The 15,427-nt window shown below is 46.3% G+C and overlaps 1 protein-coding gene across 1 annotated transcript in view; it reads right to left on the bottom strand.

Annotated features, from left to right (window-relative positions):
- VSTM4 (V-set and transmembrane domain containing 4) overlaps nucleotides 1-15,427 on the bottom strand; it is a 99,040-nt gene that overhangs the window by 81,700 nt on the left and 1,913 nt on the right. Inside the window, exon 2 of the mRNA XM_060642202.3 lies at nucleotides 8,100-8,498. Within this exon, the coding sequence (XP_060498185.1) occupies nucleotides 8,100-8,498 (399 nt within the window). The remainder of the gene's footprint in view (nucleotides 1-8,099; nucleotides 8,499-15,427) is intronic.

The following is a 15,427-nucleotide window of genomic DNA, read 5'->3' as shown; positions in this document are numbered from 1 at the left end:
TTTGGGCTTGGGATTTTTTTTTTAATTTTGTATGACATTTAGAAAGCATTTTATGGGCATATAGATAATGAGCTGGACTTTATAAGGAGCCACCATCCCAGGGATGCAGCACGGATGTGTTGGCTTACACACAGTTCCCTGAACCCCCTGTGACTCCATTCCTTCTTCTCCCCTTCAAAAGATCAAATCAATGCATAAGGGATAAGGACTGACAGATGATAATACTTGATTCCACTATCATAGATGTAAACAATTTAAAGATGCTAGACTTTGGGGCGCCTGGGTGGCTCAGTCAGTTAAGCATCTGACTTCGGCTCAGGTCATGATCTCACGGTTCATGAGTTCAAGCCCTGCTTTGGGCTCTGTGCTGACAGCTCAGGGCCTGGAGCCAGCTTCAGATTCTGTGCCTCCCTCTCTATCTGCCCTCTTCCCCTCGCACTCTGTCTGTCTGTCTCTTTCTCTCTCTCACTCCCTCAAGAATAAATAAATATATTTTTTTTAATTTTAAAAAGATGCTAAACTTTAATCGGCATTCATGAAAAGTCAGTTGTGGCACCACAGTAAAATCCATGAGCTACATTTATTCAACAGCTTGGCAAGTGAGTTTCCCAGTAATAACCTCTTCAACCCAAAGACCTGCTGATCACATTTCTGTCCCTCTCCTCTTCAGAGAGAACATCTGACCTTTCTTAAGTGGTGACCATTCACAGGTAAGAAAGAACTCCAGCTAAGGAAAAGTGAGATGTCCTGGAGTGTAGGAAAGGTACCCAATGTTAGAGGCGTGCCCAGTGCCTTTGAGACAAGGATTCTGAGGCCCTTGCCACAGGTTGGGATAAAGTTGTCCTAGGCCCTAATCTCCTTACAATTTCAGTGTTTCAAAATGAAAGCTCTTTGAGTATCTGCCTGCCTGCCCGTTGGTAGTTTTCCTTTCTGAGCCACCTGTTTTACAGAACACGAACTTGCAGAAAACCTTACCCGCCTCTGATCACCCATCTAGCCCACCTTGCAGGCGCTACACTGAGTCAGGAAGCCAGAAGCCACGAACTTGAAACAAGCTATGAGTTGCAACTCCTGCAAAGACCAGACCAGACTAGTCAGAGCCACAGTGGACCACAGCCCTGACCTTTCACCTTTTCCTATCTTTATAATGCTAAAAATCACACCCAGGAATGGAGGCGGAACAGGCAAATAACACTTACTATGTGTGAAGGAGCATGTGCTGTTAACTGTGCCTGCGTATTTCCCCACCTTTACATGTTTAGACATCGCTCCTTTCCTGCCTCAGCCCCTCCAAACACTTTCTGCAGCCACTGTTCAGGGAGCAGCCCGGTATCCTTCTCACGAAGGCTGTCTCCCTCACGCCCGGACATGAGCTTGCAGTAATGTTATCCATGCCACCCTTGGCCTCGTGTCTGTTTCTACCTGGGAGTCAGAGAACCCTGAAGTCAGTAACACCTTGATTTAAAAAAAAAAAGTAGGAAAGTAGGTTTTAAAACTTTAGGCTATCTCTGACAAGTTTCTAGATGGTTTTATTATTATTATTATCATCATCATCATCATTTTTAACACTTTATTTTTTGGGGGGCAGTTTTAGGTTCAGAGCAAAATTGAGGGGAGGGTACAGAGATTTTCCAGACCCCCCCAGCCCTTACACATGCATAGCCTCCCCCACTGTCAATGCACCCCCACCCACCAGAGGGGTACATTTGTTACAATACATGAGCCTACAATTACACATCAAAACCACCCAGTCTATTGTTTACCTTAGGGTTCATTCTTGGTACGGTACATTCTATGGGTTTGGATAAATTAATAATGACACGTATCCACCATTATAGTACCATACAGAATGTTTTCATTGCTATAAAAATCCTCTGTGCTATACTTATTCATCCCTCCCTCCCAACCCCTGGCAACCATTAATCTTTCCACTATCTCCATACTTTTGCCTTCTCCTGGAATGTCATATGGTTAGAATCATAGAGTATGTAGCTTTTCATTCACTGGGTAACATGCATTTAAGGTTCCTCCAGGTCTTCGTGGCTTGATAGCTCATTTCTTGAGATTGGGTTTTTAAAAGCATATTAAGAAACTTAAAAAGGAAAAGGTAAATTACTAAGACACATTGTCAGGCCAAACCCAATTGCTTTTCTGATAGGCTTACTAGTAGGGATCACAAAAAAGTCATGGATACCTCAAAGCTGGTTTTTCAGTAGACCAACTGACAATCACTAGCAGGGGCCATGTGGGCTAGATGGGAAAACATGGTCAAGGTAAAAGCCAAAATGGTCAAAGTAAAACTCCCAGAACTGTCAACAAAAAGAGTACAGGTAGATGACTCACTACGGGCCAACGCAATAAAGTCAGCAAAACCAAATGAGATATCAACTTGCAGACGTCCTTGAGAAGTAACTGAAAAAGTCTATATCTGAAAAAATAAGATAACTTATTATGTTGCCAAATACAAGTCAACAACCTTTCTATAAATCAGCAATAACCAATTTAAAAGAGGTGTGTGTGTGCACGTAGGGAGAAGGGGTAGATCCCACTTAGAAGCATGCAATACCTAGAAATAAACATAATAAAAAATGTTCAAGACTCATATTAAGACATCTTTACCGAATGATTAAAAATATCAGCCGGCATGCATGAAGGAACACAGCAGGTCCCTGGATAGGAACATTTAAAATCATAAAGGCGTATAAGATGTATATACCCACACCAAAGTAATTTATAAAGTCAATTAAACCCCAATAAAATCAAAACCCAACATAATTTCTACAAAACTAAGGAAGAGCAGCTGAAGAAAAAATGAAATGAGACTAGGCAAGACATTTATTTTAAAACTAATGAGACTTGCCCTATTCTCTAATAATTAAAATCGTGCTATATTGGTGAGGTATGGAGTTTACATTTAAATGTAGGAATTTAACTCATGAAAATGTAACATTTCAAAACAGGGAAATTTTATCTGTTCAGTAGATGACGTAGGGACAACAGGATAGCCATTTTGAAACAAAAAGGAAGTTAACTATTCCACACCATATATAAAAATGGATTCCAAAGAGAGAGAGTAAAATTTTCTTTTAATCCTTTAAAAACATTAAAGGAAAACAGAAAATACCTTTATAAGCTTGAGATGGGAAAAAGCTTCCTAGATAATATATGAAGCCAAGGTACTATGTGTAATTTATTGAATAAATTACATCTCAATAAAAAATACAACTGAAAGAGTTAAGCATCTGATTTCGGCCCAGGTCATGATCTCACGGTTTGTGAGTTTGAGCCCCGTGTCAGGCTTTGTGCTGACAAGTCAGAGCCTGGAGCCTGCTTCAGATTCTGTGTCTCCCTTTCTCTCTGCCCCTCCCCTGCTCATGCTCTGTCTCTCTCTCTCTCTTTCTCAAAAAAAAATTTAAACATTAAAAAAAAATATGACTGAAAAAAGGAATACCATAAAGGGAAAAAATGACAAATCTAACAACATAAATATCTGAAAATGTAAAATATCTATATGGTAAAGGAAAAAAACCAAACATAAACACAGTGTAAGGTCAAATAACAAACTGGAAGAAAATTTTGCACCGTTATAGCAGCTAAAAGAATTAATGATCAGAAAAATATATATATATGTGTATATGTATATATATATGTGTATTACATATACATATACACATATATATACATACACATATATACATATATATACACACACATATATATATATGTATATATATATATGAAAAAAACGGCAACCAATTAAAAAACAGGCAAAGGTTATGGACAGGCAATTGACAGAAGAAATTTTTTTAAATAGTCAATAAACATATGACAAGATTTCAACCTCACTACCTCACTAATAATTGAATATAATAATTGAAATTAAATTGTATTGAATATAATAATCAAAATTAAAACAACAAGGAAATATTATTTTTCCCATCATAGTGATAAATAATGAAAAAGATTAATAATATCCATTGTTAATGAGGCTTCAGGGAAATAGACTCTATCATGCGATGATAGAGCATAAATTTCCAAAATCTTTTTGGAGAGCATACGGGCATTGTCTATTAAAAATTTAAATATGCATAGCCTTAGGCCCAGCAATTCTCTTTCCAAGAATGTAACCAAACAGAAAAACTTGAAAACGTGCAGAAGGGTGTTCACCGAAGCACTTGCTGTGTTAATGAAAAATTGGAAGCTTCCTAAGACCTCAGCACTAGGGGGATGATGGTGTGCAGTTTGGCGTTGTCTGGCTATGTGATATCGATCACAAAAAAGTGTAAGTAATATCATCAACAATGCTTGTACAGCATGAAGTGTAGTGTTGTTAGAATACATACGTGTTGGTGGGCACTGAGTGCCCACAGAAGACGGACTTGAAAGATGTAAAGCACGGACTGACAGTGATTACTTCTGGGGATGGCAGTGAAACTGGGGATATTAAGATGTGAGATAGATCTCTGTGGGCTAGCATACACAAAGAAGTCCTTTGTGATGGAAGAGGAAGGATGGACAAGGGCCTCGAATATGACATATGATTGGAATGGGCCAAGGGAAAGAGAAGTGACTTCTCCAGAGAAGGTGCCATCATCAAGTCATGCCTACCTCAAAGTCATCCATGGCAAGAAGTGCTATCAAAAAGCATTTCATTGATTCATCAAGTACTTATTAGGCATCAGCTGTATACCAGGCACTCATAATCATCATCATCACCGTCATCATCTCTGAAAAGTCTATATTACATAGACCAATCCGCAGGGAAAAGGCATTTTCAATTCTGGTGGGTATATGAATTCATTAACTACTCTAGAGGTCAAGTCACCTCCTTAAATTGTATCAATCTAAATGGTACCAATCGTTAAACTGAGTATTCCTTTGGACCCAGCAATCTTATTTCCAAGACTTTATTCAAAAGGCAGGGACATTAGTGGAGATTTACCGACCGTAATTTTGAACAACTTAACTGTCCAATAACAGTAACTGAAAAGATAAACTGTAGTACATCCACATCATCGAATACTATCCTGCCGTTAAAATTATGTGATGGGAGCATAACTAACAACACGGGAAAATGTGCACACTAAGCCAGTCAGAAAATACTTATGGTATGAGTGGAATTAGGTTTTTAATTTTTATTTGCATAAAAATGACTATACGGATTTACACTGAAATGTTAAGTTACGCCTGGGTGGAGATATTACAAGTCATTTTTATCTTCTTTAAACCCTGAAACCTATTTCTTCACGTTCTTCATGTTTAGTAGTTCTCTAATTGAACTATATTATTTTTGCAATAGAAAACAACCAACATGTGGAAATCAGGGTAAAACCCTGTGACACTTGCTCTGTGCCAGGAACCATCCCCTCAATATACAGTATGAATCAACCTCCTTTTTCAACAGTGAGATGAGAAGACAGTATGCACCCACCTTTCTTTCTGGGAGTTCACAGTGAAACACAAGCAGTTTTATTGTCACATCAAGAGTATGCAAGGGGCGCCTGGGTGGCTCAGTTGGTTAAGCGTCCGACTTCGGCTCAGGTCATGATCTCACAGCTCGTGAGTTCGAGCCCTGCATCGGGCTCTGTGGTGACAGTTCAGAGCCTGGAGCCTGCTTGGGATTCTGTGTCTGCCTCTCTCTCTGCTCCTCCCCCACTCATGTTCTGTCTCTCTCTCTCAAAAATAAATTAAACATTAAAAAAGAGTATGCAAGAAGGATGGTCCATGGTCAAGGAAGGGCAGTGAGGAAGGGTAGTGTTGAAAACATTCCCAAGAAAATTTCCCCTCTCCTGGGAATGGCTTGAGAAGCCCATAGGAAGGAGGAGAGCAAAGTGAGTATATTAGAAAAGAAAGAATATGGGGCCCAGTAGAGGAAAGGCACTTACTCCAAAACACTTCTGAGAATTCCTATTCAGTATTATAACACAAAAATATGTGCCCACTGTGTTTGTTTTGTTCTGGTTTTCCATACAACAATTATTAATGTGAGGTGAAGATTTAGGAAAACAAGGCCCCTGGAAATGAGCGAGGGAAAGGGCCTGGGGAAAGGCGCCCCAGGAGGCTGGAGCCACGGGCCTGTCCCCCGCCTTGCCCAGGAAGGACAGAGAGCCAAGCTTCCGCACACTCCCCCCAGCCTGGGGTGGACATGTTCCAACCTAAACAAGCCAGTCTGCTTTCAGGTCATGTATTTGGAACTACCTTTCCTTAACCTTCCTGATGTAGTCCCCTTGAAGCCTGTGTGGAATATTCTAGAAGGCATGGTCATCACTTCCTAAGGTTTCTAATCTTCCTGTCAGAAAACCACAGTCCTGCTCAGAGGCTGAGGCAGTGTGAGGAGCAGGAGGCTCTGAGGCGGAGCAGACACAGCAAGGGAGGCCCAGCTCTGCTGTGAGATTAGAATCACTTCCAGGTGAGCCGTCAGAGGGTGTGTGGGGCGGGGCGGGGGGGGGGGGGGTGAGCATGAGACAGAGAGACAGAGGAAAGAGAAACAAGAAAAGAGTAAGGGAAGGGAAGGAGAGGGACGAGGGGAAGAACCAGAAACGGGAAGAACAGGAGATTGAAAGGGAAGGAGAGGAAGAAGAGAGAGGAGGTTCTGAGAAGAGAGCGGGAAGGGGAGGAAGGGAGGGAAGGGAAGACAAGGGGGAGGTGGGGGAGAAGAAGAAGGGGGGAAAAGGTGTGTATTTTCAGTGAAACCGTAAGAACTACCTCAGGTTTGGGGCACAGGTACCTAAACGAACATTCTAGAAGGAACCCAGCTTCCCTCACTGAGGGTAGATTCGCATTAAATAATGACCGAGATGATTGCACTTGAATGTAGGAAATCTTTACACCCTTTCTGATTGGCACAGAGTCGTTCCTAACAAGAGCTGTAACGTACAGTTCCAGAATACACTGTGACATAAAAATAAAAAGGATGTGCGTGAGACTTTATGTTTCGGAGCCAAGTGGATATTCAGAGTGGATTCCCTCCTCAGCCTTTGGTCATCTGATGTATTTTTCTGTTTTCTGTGCCAAAAGATATATTTATACTAATAGTCATTTGTTTTCTTGAATGAATATGCTTAGGGAGAAAATGTGCACATTTCAGATAATACATCATTCTGTGCTTAAGAACATTATAATGAGCAAACTCCAAAGGCAAATAAAGTTGTACTAAACACTATCTACATAAATTATCTACTTTAACATGTCCCTTATGCATATAGGATATTAAAAATACCCTTTCTCCTTCCATCAAAAAAAAAAAAACCTTTTTACAACTGAGTTGTATCCCTTTTAAAAAGCTTATCAAAACAGCATCACTAATGCCTTTAACATTATATTACATGTATATAATAAAATTAGATTCTTTCCCACACTTGGGACCATCAGCTTTACTTTGTGATCCTCTTTATCCTGTACCAGACCAAATTCAAGTTAGAAGCAATCAAAAATGCAATAGTCAGCACCCAAAAGCAAGTCTTATTAAAACTGTAGAACATTTGTGATTTAAAAACATGATAACCCTCAAATATGGCACTTGGTAGTCGAGATGTTCCAGGACACAACCCATGCCTCCTATCTTTCTCCAGGAAGGGAGGGCCACCTCTGGTCCTTTGCGTGCTTTGGGATGAATTTCTCAGTGAGATGTTGCCTGTGGCTTGGATCACTTCTTCCGGGCAACAGATGAGAGCCACCAGCCTGCCCTGCTCTGAGGCCCGGAAACTGACATCAGGACCTCCCAATGCATGCTCCTCCCACAGATACCCAGCACCCTCTAGCCAAAGCAAGCAAGCCTGCACAGACCTGACCTAGGGGCGTAGCATGCACATAACCAGTCCAATCTTTCAGACGTGAGGGTTTTACTCAGGGTTAGGTTGGGCAGCTTGGGGCCAGGCACTGGCTCCTTTCTGTCCTTACTTCTACGTTCGTTAGCCACAGCGTCTAAGGAAAGGGCTACCCTCATCCCCACAGCCTGTTTCACACGGCCGTGGCCCACAGAGGCCACGAAGATGCATTCTAGCCCAACAGAGTCATCCGGGGGCCCCTATCTCGCTGACTGGAGCGAGGACCACAGATCTGAACCCCTTCTCTCCCCCGAAGAGTGAACATGCCCTTACCTCTCATCTCCGTCGCTGAGGAGCCATTGGACCAGGCGGTCCACTTATTTCTGTGCTTGCTGATTTCCTGGACTTTGCACACGTAATGCCCTTGATCCGCTGGCCGAAGGGTCAAAACAGAGAGTGTGTAGAGTGCCCCACGTCTCTCCTCGAGGAGGCACAGCCTCTGCCGGAAGGCACTGCGGCTATAATTCCCATAGTACTGCACCACCCGGAGCTTGGTCATCTTAACCATCAAGGCCTCCTGGGAGTTGGGGCGTGCAAAGAACCAGCGCACGGCCAGCAAGCTGTCCTTCCGTCTCTTCTGGGAGACGTGGCAGAGAAGAGTGGCATTTTCCCCCTCCAGGTAGTCAACCACAGGCCCCGGGGACACGGTGACATTGAGGGCCCCACACACCTCTGCAGAGAAAAAAAGGAAAGAAGAAAATGAGCACAGGTCCTGCCTTTCACCAGAAGGATGCACAGCGCGTCTTTTCTCCAGGAGCCATCTGCATGGCCAGAGGGGCAGGCCACCCTGATCCTGTCCACACTCACTCCTTTGTGGTGGATGGAAGGACTCCTTCAGGAGCATGGCAGGGACAGGGGGTTTCTGCGGGCTCCCATGTCCTCACCCTTGAGACATCCCATTCACAGGAGATGCTACTGACCATCTGGCCCAGACATAGTTTAAAAACATTTTGAATTAGCTGCTGACATTTAAAATCCAGGCAACTGAAAAACATTGGGGCGCCTGGGTGGCGCAGTCGGTTAAGCGTCCGACTTCAGCCAGGTCACGATCTCGCGGTCTGTGAGTTCGAGCCCCGCGTCAGGCTCTGGGCTGATGGCTCGGAGCCTGGAGCCTGTTTCCGATTCTGTGTCTCCCTCTCTCTCTGCCCCTCCCCCGTTCATGCTCTGTCTCTCTCTGTCCCAACAATAAATAATAAAAAACATTGAAAAAAAAAATATTAAAAAAAAAAAATAAAATAAAATAAAATAAAATCCAGGCAACTGGGGCGCCTGGGTGGCTCAGTGGGCTAAGCATCCAACTTCGGCTCAGATCGTGATCCCCTGGTTTGTGGGTTTGAGCCCTGCATCGGGCTCTGCACTGACAGTGTGGAGCCTGCTTGGGACTCTCTGTCTCCCTCTCTCTCTCTGCCCCTCCCACGTGCTCTTGCTCTATCTCTCAAAATAAATTAACTTTTTTAAAAAGTTAAAAAAAAAAAAACAAAAAAGATCTGGGTTTGGGAAATCTCTTAAAAATGTCCAGCCACATCCTATCCACCAGCCTGCCTCCCAGGGTCCACTTTGATCAGTTTCGTCCCGACCTGCCTGACCTGGCAATGCTGGGGGTCCAGGAGCTGGCCTTCCGAGCCCCTTGCCCTGTCTCAGCTTTTTCAACTGTAACCAAGGCAGAGCGTCAGTACTGGTCAGGTGGGCATTAAACCAGCACCGAGGAGCTGGAACAACAGAGGCTTCTTAGGTTCTTGCTCTAAGTCTTCAGTGGCTTTAGGATCCACAGCTTCAGAGCTGCAGTGCAGGGATAAAGAATGAATGAACCCAGGAACAGGGAGAGCTGGGAGAACCGCCCCACCCCCCAACAACCCAGAAAATGCTCCGAAATTCCAGACCTGGTCTACTACTTCCTGTCCTTTGTTTTCTTAGATCCACCCCAAGGGCTGCCCCTCCCTGGCTGCCGTTCTGCCCACCTTTGAGGGAGCCACCCCAACACCCACCCAGACCAGCCTGACCAGCAGAGCTCACAGAGGCCTTCCCCCAGGAGATGTGCTGCATGGGGACTACAGGGGCTCTGCAGTGTGGCCGTCCTGCCCTGGGGCTCACAGACGGACTCGTCACCTGGCAGGCAGAGCCCAGAAAGGATGTTTTACACAGGATGCCTAGAACCTCCTTCCATCCAAGCAAGACTGTCTTCACACCGCATCCCCTGTCGACAACCTGCACTGCCAAGGGCCCAACAGCAGCAAACGCTATTCCCTGCCCGCCCCATTGCACAAGCACGTGTCCCTGGGGGGTCATCTCCAGCCACAGCTTTCAGCCCCAAATGTCACCTCTGGTCACATGAAGGGGCTCGGGTCCTGATGTGAGGATCGCCAGAAGCTTTGAACCCTGGCCAGGGCTGCAGGTATGCAAGGAGGAAGGACGAAAAAGATGAAGAAAGGGCTGAACCCCTCCACTGCGAGGAGCAAGGGGAGGAGACCCTGTGTCTGCTGGGGTGGGAAGTTCTCACATAGAAAATATTCTTCACTGTAAAAATCCTGGCGATAAGCTAATCCTCCCATGTGGCTTCTGCTATCGAGTTCATAAACAGAATACTTTCCGAGGTATGACTGGGGGGTCAATTTCCTTTCATTTTCTTTCTCCTCTCTTAGAAGCCAGGGCCCCCCAGGACACTCAAGATCCCTAACTCAATCACATCCACATAGTCCCTTTTGCCACATAAGGTAACATTCGCAGGTTCCAGGAATTAAGACACAGACATCTCTGGGGGCCATCATTCAGTGTTAACCCCATCGTGACCACCTTTTGTTACCTTAAAAAATAGGTGGGCATAAACTCACAAGAAAAAGGTTGGTGGCAGGTTGGACTCACCTTGTGGAAAAGAATGAGGACTTCTGTGTCTATAGCAGCAAAGGACAAAGCAGGCCCAGGGAGACACTTTGGGAATGAAGGGCATCAACAACCAAGGCAGGTGCACATTCTCTAGTCACAATCTCACTGTGCCAGACATCACTCATGTAAGACAACAGAGGAGGAACTGCCCCCACCCCGTCTCCCCTGCACCTTGTCCATCTGCCCTGCACCTTGCCTGTGCAACATATTAAATTAGCCCAAGTCCTTCCTGACTGCAAAGGCTCTGTCTTTAGTCCCCACAGGGGCAGGGGCTCCCTGGCGAGCAGCCACACAGCCAGGACAGCAGGCTGACCCACTCCAACCTCTGTCCTGGGATTCGTCGCATGCAGAGAGCGGCAGAGAGGCAGCAGCTGGCTTCCAGGATTGAAGCCCAGCTCCGCCCGCCTCCAAAGGCCCCCCACTGGAGTCAAGGAGAGCTGGGGAAGGCAGGAAATTGAAACAATATGGGTGGGATGAGAGAGCCCAGACCCCACACCCCAGTCTCCTCCTATTAACGCTGCGTGAAGGAGGGATTATTTATAGTGACTGAAACCAGGAGAATGTGCCAAATGTTCGGTCCCATGGGAGGCCAGATTCCATCCTGGAGGCAAACGAGTAACCCTTGCACTCCTGTGGCTCTGGCCAGGAGTCAGCAGCTCCCATGGAAGCCAATGGACTGAACCATCTGCCTAAACTGGCCCCTCCTCTTCTCTTTACCACACGTTAAAGCCCGAATCCCCACTCCTCAGGACTTGACTGTGTGTGACTGAAGGTCCTTGAAGATAGGACCTTCAAGGAGGTGATTAAGTTAAAACGAGCTGTTAGGGAGGACCTTAATCCAACACGCCCAGTGTCCTTATAAGAAGATGACTTTGGGCACGGATATGTGCACGCACGGAGGGCAGACCCCATGAGGAGGCAGGGAGAAGACGGCCATCTGCAAGCCAAACAGGGAGCCTCAGAAGAAACCAAACGTGCAACACCTTGATCTCAGACCTCGGGCCTCCAAGACTGTGCTGAAAGCCCCCCCAAGTCTGTGGCACTTGGTTACGACAGTCGTAGCAAATCAATACACAGGAAGGCTCACTTTGGCCCTACGTGTGCCACCAACCCAGATATTTACACCCACTTTCAACTCAAGGGTATGGGCGGTGGGTGACTGAAACTCAGGCCCAAAGGCCCCTCAGGGCCTTAAAGCATTGCTAGAGGACACAGGTTCTCAAGGGTCCCCCCGGCATGTGATGAGCCTTCTCTGAAAGCCAGGTGTTTGCAATAACTCCCTCTGCTTGGCACTGGAAATGGCTAGATTAAATCCAGTGAACACAGCTTGCGTGCAGGCATGGGGAGAGACGGGAGAAAACGCAGCAGAGGCCCCCAGTGCCCAGCAGACATCAGCTGCGCTGGGTATTTAGTTAAATACCAGAAAAGAAAGCACCGTGTAATGTCCACCTCACCGTGGTGGCCAGGCCCCGTATGGCTCAGCAGAGAGAGCAGCAGTGGGAGTCAGGACAGGGGGAAGCAAGGGCAAGCCCAACAGATGGAGTCAGGCTGACCAGAAGGAGAGTCCAGGCCTGCCCCTTCCGGGGCTCGGGCTGGATGGCAGAGAATACACCCCCTGCAGGGCAGAGGGGCCAGCCAAGCAAGCAAAGGCCAAGCCAGCTACCGGACAGGGGAGGGTGGGTATCACCCTCCTACCCCAGGAACGCAAGGGAGCAGCCCCGGGCGAGGCAGAGTCTCTCCTCTCCTGGCCTAGGAAGGAGAATTGTCAAAAAGTCATTCCAGCCCAGAGAAGAGCTGTTTCTTTTTCTTTTTTTTCCTCTTAATTTTAATTAATTAATTAATTAATATTTAAATCCAAGTTAGTTAACATAGAGTGTAATAATGCTTTCAGGAATAGAATTTAGTGATTCATCACTTACATACAACACCCAGTGCTCATCCCAACAAATGCCCTCCTTAATGCCCTTCACCCATTTAGCCCATCCCCCCCACCCAACACCCCGCCAGCAACCCTCAGTTTGCTCTCTGTATGTTAAGAGTCCAGAAGAGCTGAATTTCTTGCTCTGTGACCCTGCATTGCAGGGAACTAAGGGGGGAGGTAGACTGCCCAGCCCTCTGCCCCGGGCACCTCTCCCCTTTCCTCCAGCTTACATCCCAGCCTATGCTTTGTGCACTTAATCGGTCAACAAATACTTGCTAAGCAACAGCCACATGCCAGGCCATGTACAAGGAAGACAGCTTTCCTAAACTCATGGAGCTGAGAGTCCAGTGGGCAAGGTGGCCCGTCATCGGGAAAAAGACGCAGGAGTATTTAACTGCAAATAGTGTCACATGCTACAGAGAAAAGGTGCGGGGCTTTAAAAAATCAGGGCAAGATCCTAATCTAGTCTGTGGGGTCAGAGAAGAAGGAGACTCTGGGGAGGTGACTGTGAGCTAAAGGCTCAGTTGGAGTTCATGACATAAAATTCAGGAGAACAGCAAAGAGTGATCTTCCTGGGAGAGAGAAGGTTCCACCTGTGCAAAGACCCTTAAGCAGGAGGAACCTGGTGCAGCCTGGAAACAGAAAGAACAGTGTCCTCTGGTGATGTGCACCACACATCACCCAGTGTGGTGGCCCACAAAGCCACCCGTGCCTGCTGGTGGATCTCAGGAGGGTACTTTCTACCCCAGTAAGGGTCCCCCAAGGCCAGTTCTTACAGGAGGAATAGGACAACACGGGCAGAGAAGAAACTGACCCAGACAGAGCAACAGGATTCTGGCCACAGGGAACCCTATTCTTTCAACAAGCACATGCCTCACTACTTGGGAGCCCTGGTGCCCCATGTGGGCTGGGCACTGGGGTACTCATGGCCCAGACCTTCCCAGTGGCTTGGTGGGGCTGGGCAGAGAGCCAGAGGTTGGCCCTGAACAAAGCCAGGCTAGAAACCTGGTGCTATTAGGTGCGAGACCCTCAGAGCCTGTTTCTTCATCTGAAAAACTGAAAGATGATGCCTCACGAGGTTAAGTGTGGGCTCCAATGAGAAAACACCTTTAAAATACGGGTATTAGTTTGTATGCTCTGAGAGCTGGGCAGCTGAGGTCTACAGAAAGTGACATACACGCCCATCCTCGAGCAGTGTGGGCTTCTTGAGTGTATGATCTGCATCATACAGGGCCCTACATTTGAAGGGGCACCCCACTTGGCTCAATCTCTGCTGTCACTCTCTTGACATTTTTGAATAAGGGACCCCACATCTTCATTTTGCACTTGATTCCGCAAATGATGTGGCTGATTCTGACTATAAGCACACATCAAATTCCTGTGATTAGGATTTATGGGGTCTCACCCTGTTGTTCCCGTTTGCATAATGTCATGAGAAGGACTAACACAGCTCTGAAAACAGCTTAAAAGAACATCTTTGTACCAAATGGTATATAACCTACTCACCTCGTACAAAGCCCCTGCCCCTCCCTCCAGCACTCATCATGAAGGGGAGGAGGGAAACTTCCAGCTGCAGGGGAGTGTAGGTAGGACTTCTAACAGAAACAAGGCACCCACCTTGCTTGGGACACAGAGGTGGGTATGGCCACCGGGATGTGCCAGTGGCTCTGTGTCCCATTCTCTTTCTCTGTCCTGAAGAAACTGCTCCCTCTCACTCCAAGAATTCCTCACTGCTGCCCTGAATTTTATGGCATTAACTCCAACTCAGCCTTCAGCTCACGGTCACCTCCCCAAGGGTCTCTTTCTTCCCTGACCCCGTTCAGCCAAAAGTTACTACGTTTATGAAGAATGCAAATAGTGGGTACCAATCAGCAACAAAAATCTCATTTTTATTAAAAAGATAGTCTTGGGGCACGTGGGTGGCTCAGTCGGTTGAGCGTCCGACTTCAGCTCAGGTCATGATCTCACAGTCCCTGAGTTCCAGCCCTGCATCGGGCTCTGTGCTGACAGCTCAGAGCCTGGAGCCTGCTTCATATTCTGTGTCTCCCTCTCTGTCTGCCCCTTTCCTGCTCATGCTCTGTCTCCCTCTGTCTCAAAAATAAATAAAATAAATAAATAAAATTAAAAAACTTTAAAAAGATAGTCTGAATTTCAAATAAATCTCTGAAAGAAATACAATTGTATTACTTAAAAACCCATGGCACTAGGAGCCTGTGTTTATCAAGCACCAAGCAGAGATGTTACCAGACCTAGCCTATGGGGTGCTGCCTTCACATTAGGCCATGACCTGAAAATAGCTTTCATCCAGGACAAAAACTGACATTGACCAATGATAGAGGCTAACAACGGCTGGGTGTGAACTCTATGCCTAGCACTGTTCTAAGCACTTTAGATGTATTTAGTCAATTGATACTCAAGCTATGTTTTTTTTTCAATGTTTATTTATTTTTGAGAGAGAGACTGAGTACTTGCGAGCAGGGGAGACGGGGAGAGGCAGACAGAGTGGGAGACAGATGATCCGAAGCAGACTCCATGCATGACAGCAGAGAGAGCCCGATGCGGGGCTCAAACCCACCAACTGTGAGATCATGACCTGAGCCGAAGTCGGACGCTTAACCCACTGAGCCACCCAGGCGCCCCATCCCGGAACTGTTTATCCCCAATTTACTGAGAAGAGGGCTGACACACAGAGAAGCTAAGCCCATTGCTCAAGCTCACATAAACATGGCAGAGCTGGCATCTGAGTGCAAGCCATCTGGCTTCAAAGGCAGCTCTCAACCACCACTCTGGACCACAGCTT

Source organism: Panthera onca, chromosome D2 (assembly GCF_046562875.1).
Source record: "Panthera onca isolate mPanOnc1 chromosome D2, mPanOnc1 haplotype 2, whole genome shotgun sequence".
Taxonomy (NCBI): domain Eukaryota; kingdom Metazoa; phylum Chordata; class Mammalia; order Carnivora; family Felidae; genus Panthera; species Panthera onca.
Note: the sequence above shows the minus strand (reverse complement) of the source record. Positions and strands in the feature narration are given on the sequence as shown.